This window comes from Vespa velutina, chromosome 15 (genome assembly GCF_912470025.1).
Source record: "Vespa velutina chromosome 15, iVesVel2.1, whole genome shotgun sequence".
NCBI classification, from domain to species: domain Eukaryota; kingdom Metazoa; phylum Arthropoda; class Insecta; order Hymenoptera; family Vespidae; genus Vespa; species Vespa velutina.
This window is the reverse complement of record NC_062202.1, coordinates 447,409-457,531: the sequence shown is the minus strand read 5'-3', so window position 1 is coordinate 457,531 and position 10,123 is coordinate 447,409. Positions and strand designations below refer to the sequence as shown.

Sequence of the window (10,123 nt, the reverse complement as noted above, 5' to 3'; positions counted from 1 at the left end):
GTGCTAATATATAAAATAAAATAAAATAAATAATCTCCCTTATTTTGTCTTTTTTTAATCATACAGTTATTCGACACTGATCGTATAATACGTATTATCATTTTATTCTCTTTGCTTAAATACAAACTGTCGTTGAATTTCAAACGATATTATTCCAAGTGCCGCACCAACATTTAAACTTTCGACATTATTTAATAGAGGTACGTTTACACGTACGGCTCGTTTTTCCCACAGTAATTTAAGAGTTTCCAGGTTTAATCCTTCCGTTTCACCACTTATTACAAGCGCAATTTCATTCGTACAATAATCAACAGCGTAATATGGAATAATTGGAAGCTGAGATTGCAATGTCCTTATAAGTTTCCTCATTTCAGATTCTTTTAAATTCTCATCAGATTTTGGAAATTCTATATTCCGAAGAGGGAAATTTTCATAAATCTGCGAAATGGAATATTTGTTCTTCGAATTATGGCTATCGAAAATATTATTCGTAATATTCGTTGGATTGTTATCCGTAACAAAAACGTTCATTCCATCGTATAGGAATGATGAAAGATCATTAGAAGTTAATGTGTATATCGGTAATCTGAAATGTGCACCTGCTGCACTTCGCAATACTTTGGTATCCCATAAATCCACACATCCTGAAAAAATATATTTGAAACTATCGCCTCCCAATTTTTCTTCATGGACGTACATTTTGGTTTTGAAAAATAATACACCTTTCAATAATATTATTCTACTATACCTTTCAATAATATTATTTTCTCACATCCAACGCCAGCAGCAATGCGGATTGCAGAGCCTAAATTTCCTGGATCGCGTATATTGTCGCAGATAATTGTAAGAGGTAAAGCATTAGGTGCAGATTCTATCCTTTCTACGTCAGGAATATTGAAAATACCTTAACGACGGAGAAAAAGAAAAGAATTATAATTATTTTTTATTACACATACGACATAGATCCTTACCAGGGCTTACCTATAATTCCTGGAGAAGTTGTTAAGTTACTCCATAATTGCAACGTTTTATATGGAACCTTATATAATTTGACTTCTTTGTGCAAATTTAAATCCATAATGTCAGACAGTCTGGAAAAAAGAATAATTTCCGGTTTTACTCCAGCTTCTATCCCATCTTTGATTAGTCTATAGCCTTCCAAAAGAATCTGATTGCTCTTTTCTCGTCTCTTGCGAGACTTGACATTTACCATTAGGGACCTGAAATAAAACACATGCATTTATATGTTATTTTTATTATTAATATTTCTATGATATTATATACTCACGTAATAATATTATCATTTTCTTTGAGATTGATAATACGATTACTCAATTTGTTTATATTGGTTTTATTATTTTCCTTATCCGAAAGAATTTCTTGATTTGGAGGAACATTTTCTTGCGACTTAATCTTCCTAGCCTTAACACGCTGTCTTCTCCTTTCTTGTAATGTCTCCGTATTATTCTCATTTTGATCGTTAAACAATTCATTTTCATTAACTATTGCAACTGGTTTACGATGCGCCCATCTGGTATATTTACATTTTGTTATGGACTTTGTAGTAAATCTATCCAAAACTTTTCCATTCAAAATCAATCTCAGATATAATTGTCTTGCGCTGAACTGCATTATTACTTCTTTAGGATTTATTTATAGGTTAGAAATCAAGATGGAGGTTAATAAACACTTCGTACTTTTCCTTAATCATAGGAATAATCAATTTAATATAATTCGTCATAAACTTTTAAGACGTGTATCTTCAGACGTTCAATAAAAATGAAGAGAATTTCTTAAAATGATAGACAATAAAGCAGAAATTGATAGAAAAGAGTTAACGAGGTACGAGTAAATATCTATATATTTCGTATGGTGATAAACGGTATGATCACTTTTCAAACACGAAATAACATGCTTTAAGCAGGGAATTTTTTGATTTTGAACAATAAATTGATAGTCATGTTTTCCAGTCATATTCTCCAGTCACATTTTATTATTTTCGAATTACTCGTTATAATTTCATATTTTCTGTTAAATGTTAATAAAGTATGGAGAATAAATCATACGAATACAAAATATTGAAATTATATAAAAATATAAATGTTGGAATTAAAATTTTATATATTTTCATTTAGTTATTTCAAATAGATCATAACTGTGTCAAGTATATTGCGTAAAGCTATTATCTCTGCAGTCATTAAGTTGCTATTCGCACCAAATTGAATAATAGGTAGAGGAGTATGTATTTTAAAAGCAACCATCTTTAGCAACGGATTTTTACAAGATATAGTCTTTTTTTCTATATTTAATTTCAATTTATCTGTAATATATTCTAAAATCTGTTCTTCAAGGGATATTATTTCAACAGTGTCATATTTCTCTGTATTCGAAAGACTTGATTTAAATTTCTTAATATTGTCATATATAAAAGTCAATTCTTCTTCTTTACCATCACAAACTTTATCACAAATAAAACCTTTAAAAAATAAATGATAATTCTGGAAATTAAGATTTTCATTTGAAATCACTGCTGAGCATTTCTTGGAAGTCAATTCTAAATATTTTGTTTCGATATCATTCTGAAGTACGTTTACATTAAGATTGACTATTCGTAAACCTAACTCCTCAAAAGTATTTGTTTTTGCTTCTTTGGACATATTATCGTCACACATTTCAGAACCATCATTCATTTTTGATTCGCACTGACTTTTAGGTATAATCAATGCATTAGAATTGTGAAGACGTTGTAACATTTTTTTTGCAACTAATTGTTTGGCTTGCTTTTTTGTAGTTCCTACTGCTTCTTCGGTTATCGCCCCTATTTTACAGGACATCGTAAAATTCTTTTCATGCGCTAGTCCAGTTGTTTGACTAATTTCATACTCGGGCTGTATTAATTTATTTTCTATACAGAATTCCTAAAAAACCAAAACAATTTTTTTCATTTCATATCATATTACAAATGAAAAGTATTTACAAAGGAATAAAGTTACACATGCTTGGTAAAGCGAAAAGAGAACGATGATGAAAATATACTGTATTGTTCATAAGATTAAAGAAAAAATATTAAATAATAATTTAAATGAGTCATACTTGTAAAGAGCCAATATAATTTTTATGATCTTCCAACAACAATGCTTGATTTAATAAAGGTGGACTTGGCAAAACTGACGTACCAGTATTAATATTTTTTAATGGCAATACTGGCCTTATTATAGGAGTACTCTTTGATTCTCTTAATAACGTTAACATATTTTGAGCTGCGTTTTGTTTTGCTTCTTTTTTGTTCAAAGCTTGTCCAACTGCTGATAAATCTTTATATTTCACTTCAAACATAAATATATTTACATTTTTACTAGTTTGTGAATAAGTTGAAATATAAGTCGGTAAAAAACCTTCTTTTACTCCTAACTCTTGTAAAATCATTATTGGTGTTTTAGCCATGTTTATTGAATAAAAATAAATGTTAAAATATTATCTAACTTAAGGAATAAAAAGAGTTTTTCTTCAAAATTTCCAAAGTGTTTTTGTCAGTTAATAAGAAGGAGGAATTAAACAAATTTTCTTCTTAAATCATATAATGAAAATTTGCTGTGTTCTTCAAATTCATCAGAAAATAACAGAAAAGTAATTGCTATAAATCGTCATAAATAGGGTATTCCTCAGAAGACAATTACTAAGTAACAAGTCTAACGATTCCGAATTTCTCAATCAATTTTTAAAATATCTATATAAACACAAATAAAATATTATTATTATTTTATATCCTATGAAAACACAAAATATTTTCAAAAAAATAAATATATGTGTATATGTATATATATATATATATATACCGTCATAACAACATCAAGGATAAGACTCAAAAACATTATCGAACACAAAAACCAACACTTCTCGATATTTGTTGCTAAAGAATTTTCCACTCCATCTTCTTTCTCACTTATGTATTATTCACTGATTTGTTGGTTACTTTCGCTTGATCTCCAAATATCTATCTTATATATACAAGTACCGTGCTGACGTAATAATTCCTTTTAAGGAATACATATGGAAGGAGAAATTCAACAAAATGGTGGGAACAGTTTCATTATGACCTATTCTAAAATACGTGGAATTATGATTATATTGACATCACAAATTCTTTTATTTCATGAAAGATTACACCTTTCCATACCGGAATAAATAGGAAGACAAATCTATTCGGATAATTCATTTTTCTACCGGTTGTACGTTATACGTTTACGTTACATTCTTTTTCAAATTCGTTCGGTCGAACAGACGAAAATATGTACACATATACAAATTTTTTCAATTTTCCCTACAGATGGACGATTTTTTTTATATCATACGTATTACTTTATAATACTATTGTGTTGACAATTAAGTGATTACGGAAAGTGTAAAGTCCATTTATCGATAAAATCCGCAATCACTTAGTTTCCAACCCAATATAACAGGTGTGTATATATATATATGATGAGAGTATTAAGGATAGTCAACTAGTTGTTACTTGATTCTACAATCAAATTTTTACGTTATATGTCTATTATTAAAAATAAAAAAAATATATGGAAAAATTATAGAAAGGTGAAAGTTTTATGTCAGTTCAATAAGTCACTCAAAAAACCTTTTCTTTCTTTTCTTCTTTTTTCTCTAGACATATAGTCATTATGTGGAGAGAAGGAGGGGGAGGAGAGGGAGGGGGAGGAGAGTGAATTTATTATATATTCATATAATCAATTAAACATTACATAAATTTCTCATTCGACACAAAGCTTCCTTTAAAGCGATGGCAAATCTTGTTGCGTCTGTTTCTTTAGAAGACTTAAAGGAAGAGCAGCCAAAAAGAATATCGTTCTCTCGAGGATTATAACAACAACCATAACCGTCTGGTACAACCGGACCATAGCACATAAATGACATCGTTTTATGAGGCACCTGTTGATTAAAGAATTATATCAGGACTATTGTGTACAATTGTAAAAATACTTATTAAGAAATAAGAACTGTATTCTTACTTGACTCGATGTTATATTATAATATGTACTTTTAATATATGCAACATCCTTATACAATTCTGGAAGACACATTGATTCTGTAGAAGCTATCATTTTTAAACCATACAAGTGCTTATCGACACCTTGTCCTAATGTAGCCTGAAGAGAAAAATAAATTTTATATTTTTATATAAAAGACTTTATTGTCGCATTGACTACTTTGAAATAATTTTTCACTAATCGTTATGTTCATCTAATACACTTTAACACCTAATATACTTGATAAAGTTTTATACATAAGTTAGTAACTTTAGTTCTCTGAAATGTTATAAAGGAAATCTTAAAAACGTAATAATAAATACATACAAGAATACAGACCTCGGATGCACTTTCTTTATGCCTATTTATGGCTTTAAACATCATTTCTTTCAATTGTTTTTCGTCTGTACATTCATCATTACTCATGGCTTTTGCAAATGATATAGATTCAGTGCTCGTCGATCTGATACATTCTGTTCTTGCTTTTCTAAATCTTCTTAATCCAGCACTTTCATAATGACATGGTACCTTTTTGTGAAGTTTATAATAAGAAACTTGCATGGCAATTTGAATGAAGCTATCAGGAGATAGCTTATATTTTATTATCTCATTTCTTCCAAATTCATTAAATGTAAAACAATCCATATTAGCATTTTGTGAGATACTGCAAATAAGAATATTTTCATATATTATCCAAATTAACGCATTCGTTGCAAGCCTTTAAGAAAAAAGGAAAAAAAGGAAAAAAAAAAAAAAACAAAGAAAGAAAAAACCTCTAAGTGTAATTTATATTTTTTGTTTAATATACTTGGTATAGTTGATAAAGCCATACTGCGTAACACAGACAACATAAAAAATTTTACCAATTGGCATCATTTGCAGCGAACGCATTGAAAGCACGTATGTTTCGTATATATAAAAAATGCAACATACTTATCTACAACACAGGTAGCATTTTGAATAGCACAGTCTATTTCGTCATTGGTTTCAAATTTTAAACATTCTGCCCTTGGAAAGTTATCAAATTTGTCACATTTTACATCATTTAGTTTTGATACGCTAAAAGAAAAAACAAAGATAAAAATTGTACAAATATCGATAAATATTTATTAAGAGACAATCTAGTCTCACATTGTGGTGATTTATAAATGTGCTTTCATGTTATATCATTACATTATATTTACATGTATTTTGTAACGTGATCGTATAATACACCAACAGGGACACCTTCGCATGGAGTATGCTCCATTTCCAATCCGAAAAAACCATCAGTAGAAAGTATGAACTGTTAAATACAATTTTTGTAAATTAATTTTATCAAAGTTTCAATATATAAGCAAAATCTACAATATTCTGGTGAAAGATTATAATTACTTTTCTATCTTGGATTATTATAATAATTGATATTTAAATCTTGTTAATGTTTAACATTACCTGTATAGTCTTATCATGCCACCTATTCCCTGCATTTAAATCACTGTTATAACCGGTTAAGGATTGTAGAGCTCTAACAGAGGCATTATTTTTGTTCTCAAATGCTTCTTTAGGCATTTCTTTATCTAGACATAATATGAACATTGATTGCTCAATATCTTTTATTATTTTTTCATTATTTCCTTGTTCTAAAAATGATAATATTAAATAAATACTAAAGTACGTGCACATATACTATATTTTGAAGGTTATATTTGGAAAAAAAGAAAAAAACTTATTTCGTAAGATATTCATAAATATCAAACATGAGAAAAAAGAAAAGACTAACATAACGTAATTATAATTCAAAAGTTCGTAAATACCTCTAAGTATACAGTGATATTTTGCCCATGTATCCCTGTCATTTCCTGTTAAAATGCCTACGGGCTTTCCTTTCGTCTGGGAACGACTGACAATATCTTTAATTGTACCAGCAATTTGAGTTTCATTTAAAATACAAGAATTTTTAATAACGTCAAGTTTAAAAAACTATGAAAATAAAAAGACTAGATACCAATATTAATATATAAGAAATATTGCATATAATATAAACATGTTGAATATATCTTACATTATTATTACTGATTATTATAACGTGTTTTGCATCATCGGTGTGTAATAATTGATCACATTCTGGAGCAGGTCGACGATGCGTTCCAAGAATCATTCCATATTGTTGCATATCTAACGGTTCATTTTTAATCATTTCTTGTTCTATTTTACCGCTAAGCAGAATTATATAATTTCTGACTAATTTTCTACGTTCATCTTTTTTTATCTATTAAAAATAAATATATCTTACATAGAATTTACCTTTTCAACATATCATTATAATCACAAGTCGCTTTAATAAGATGTGCCGCGATTGTATAGATATCTTCTTTATGACAAAATTTTAAGGGCGCACCAACGGTAGCAGGATTAGAATGCATGACAAGAGGAGCTCTATAACTCAAATATGCAGACTTTATCCACCATTCCTCCAGCTGTAGATAGATAAAAAGATCTTCAAAATAATTAGATTAGTTTTACAATAGAGTTCAAGAAATCCCCTATTTTTTTACCCAATTGTCGGTATTATCATATTTTTGTAATAATTTTGATTGTAACAAAGGTCCAGGACCATTTTCAGAAATAAATTCCTCCACAATTCTTTTTGTATTACAATATTCATTTTCATTCAATAATGGCTCTACAGATCTGAAATAATATCTTTACATTTAAAATACATTTCCTCGAGCATTCACACTTATTATCATTCATGTTAAAATAATAATAATAATAATAATAATAATAAAGAATATCGCGAATTATATACCTCAAATATCTTTCCGCAGTTTTCTTTAAATCTGGAACTGGTAGTTTAGGAAGTTCTTGCTTATTTAATTTCAATGTTGTTAATTGTGCACGTAACATCATTGAAATACTATTACGTATCCTGCCATGTACCTTTAATTAAAATTCAAATCACATATACGATATATTTCATATGTTACATTATCAAGTAAAATACTTACAAACGTGGAAGAAATTACTTTTTGCATTTTTGATTTTATAATATTCTATTTCGTAAAGATGTATCAAATATCAAAGATTTAAAATATAGATGACTTTAAACGATGCTATAGGCAAATGTTAGATGATATTCAGGGGAAGGATAGGGAATTTAAAAAAAAAAAAACAAAACGAAAATAATGAATAAATGTCAGAGAGTTTTCTATAGATAAAAGCGTGTTCGCATTGCCTGATTATTTAACATCAGATATAATATTTGTACTATAATCGATCATGTATTTTTATATATATCTATACATATACATATATATCTTGGCATTTTTTATTACAAGTTTTTTATTAGAATGCAAAAGTCGAGAAATTACATGCAATTGATATGCAAGATCAAAAAATCAAATTATGATTCGCTTGTGTCTATGTACGCCAACCAATCAGAAATCAGAGAACGATAATCATAAACGTAGTTCAAATTTTCGACTAATTTGTCCTAGAAAGTATAATAATTAACGTTTAATAATTAATAATTAATAATTAATAATTAATTATCGAAATATATCATATCCCTAAAAAATACAATGTAAAAGCTACAATGACGAAAGGTACATTGATACAATAATCACCGAACGACGCCATTTTGTATCCTACGATCATTGACTCTGAACATTTTAGATACATCAACCACTTTTGGATTTGTCAATAAAAAGTAAAACAATTTTTCACGTTTTTTGGAAATAATATATATATAATATTAATTTATATGTTATTTTAATTATATTTTCTTCAAACTATTATTCATAGTTGTATATAGTATAGAGATGAAGATACTTCCGGTTATACCTAACGATGTATCTTATTTTTTTTATTCTATGGAACACAAGCTTACATGGCGTCGTTTGATATCACTCACTCGTTGTTGGTTGACGCTTGGGTTATAAAAACATCCGTTGATTTTGCAAAGGAAAAGTGTAGTGTAAATTAAATAATGAGAAAATCACCGTTAAGTATGCCGGGCAGTAGTAGAAGTCAGAATAATCACGAGTGGAAGTCTTATGTTGATACGAGAAGGACAAATTGTAGTTTTGTTGCTTACAAGCGTGGGTGTTATTCTTACAATGGTGTAGAACTGAATCGTGGCGATAACGACTTCATTCCCTTGAACACTAGTACGCCGGATCAAAGGAGACACAGTGGTAACAGATATGGTTCTGGGATTGGTCGAAATCACCGCAATTCAGGTAGTTGGTTGTTTAATGATTATAGAGGAAACCACTTTGCGAACACAAAACTGCATTTCAATAATTCCTACTCTCCTTATAAGCACACTGGTATGCAATTTCATGGACAAAATAAGGTATATAAATATTCTACATGATATATTTTGTAATTTTGATTCCTGTAAGATTCAAACTAATTTCTTCAATTATTATATGTGTTATATAGAGTATGCAAAAGGATAGTCATAGGCAAATTGACATATCAAGATATATTGACATTAAGTCTATCTTAGAAGATCCATGGGCTGAATTAATGCAAAAAATGGATGACTCTACGTCGTCTGATAAAGTTGACGCTTTAAATGGACGCTCCAGTATTCCTTATTCCAAAGAGATTAGCAAAAGCGTGTCTTTGGTTGATACATACTTTCAGAATAACCAACACAATGCAGAATCTCAAGATCAGTCTATAAATACTGATTTAAAAATAAGCGATAACTCTTTGAAAGTTACAAATATATCGGATAATCAATTGGAAGATACTAAATTGGATTCTACTTCGAATAATGAAAGTTTGTGCAATAATAGTAATGATAATAATCATGTGGCGAGTAAAGAAATTAAACAAAACATATAGCAATTGATCAATGTTACATACATATAAATCATACGTAATAAGGAAAGAGCAAAATTTCTTCAAAGACGATTCATAGATACGACAATGCAATCTTTAATTGTATGTATATACATTTGATTAATGTATATAAAATTTTGCACGCATCATGTATAATTTAAGATATATACATACGTACATATACACACATACATGCATACATCCATACATACAACATGCATACATACATACATACATACATACATACA

The 10,123-nt window shown here is 28.7% G+C and overlaps 3 protein-coding genes and 1 long non-coding RNA gene across 8 annotated transcripts; 2 read left to right on the top strand and 2 right to left on the bottom strand.

Annotated features, from left to right (window-relative positions):
- Window positions 1-83: 83 nt before the first annotated feature.
- Window positions 84-2,128, bottom strand: LOC124954344 (rRNA methyltransferase 3A, mitochondrial). Its single transcript, XM_047507145.1, has 4 exons — window positions 1,289-2,128; window positions 982-1,220; window positions 749-904; window positions 84-644 (listed from the first exon to the last, which is right to left on the bottom strand). The coding sequence occupies exons 1-4, from the start codon at window positions 1,630-1,632 to the stop codon at window positions 103-105; spliced, it is 1,281 nt and encodes a 426-aa protein (XP_047363101.1). The 5' UTR covers window positions 1,633-2,128; the 3' UTR covers window positions 84-102.
- A 651-nt stretch (window positions 2,129-2,779) lies between these two features.
- On the bottom strand, window positions 2,780-8,825 carry LOC124954339 (carnitine O-acetyltransferase-like). 5 transcript variants are annotated; one of them, XM_047507131.1, is made up of 14 exons: window positions 8,030-8,693; window positions 7,831-7,961; window positions 7,577-7,712; window positions 7,326-7,498; window positions 7,084-7,237; window positions 6,836-7,001; window positions 6,474-6,661; window positions 6,224-6,324; window positions 5,973-6,098; window positions 5,367-5,703; window positions 5,022-5,159; window positions 4,178-4,941; window positions 3,837-4,102; window positions 3,448-3,727 (listed from the first exon to the last, which is right to left on the bottom strand). In XM_047507131.1, exons 1-12 carry the CDS (start codon window positions 8,054-8,056, stop codon window positions 4,744-4,746), a joined length of 1,875 nt encoding a protein of 624 aa, XP_047363087.1. In that variant the 5' UTR covers window positions 8,057-8,693; the 3' UTR covers window positions 3,448-3,727; window positions 3,837-4,102; window positions 4,178-4,743. The 5 variants fall into 5 exon arrangements, with proteins under 5 accessions (XP_047363086.1, XP_047363087.1, XP_047363085.1 ...); XM_047507130.1 differs by lacking the exon at window positions 3,448-3,727 and adding an exon at window positions 2,780-2,918 and having other exon boundaries at window positions 3,837-4,941; XM_047507129.1 differs by having other exon boundaries at window positions 3,837-4,941.
- Window positions 3,758-5,395, top strand: LOC124954350. The gene is made up of 3 exons (XR_007102521.1): window positions 3,758-4,229; window positions 4,328-4,460; window positions 4,824-5,395. It is a non-coding gene; the product is annotated as an uncharacterized LOC124954350 (long non-coding RNA).
- Window positions 8,826-8,905: 80 nt separating the features above from the next.
- LOC124954346 lies at window positions 8,906-10,101 on the top strand. Its single transcript, XM_047507149.1, has 2 exons — window positions 8,906-9,378; window positions 9,468-10,101. The coding sequence occupies exons 1-2, from the start codon at window positions 9,010-9,012 to the stop codon at window positions 9,876-9,878; spliced, it is 780 nt and encodes a 259-aa protein (XP_047363105.1). The 5' UTR covers window positions 8,906-9,009; the 3' UTR covers window positions 9,879-10,101.
- The last annotated feature ends 22 nt before the right edge of the window (window positions 10,102-10,123 follow it).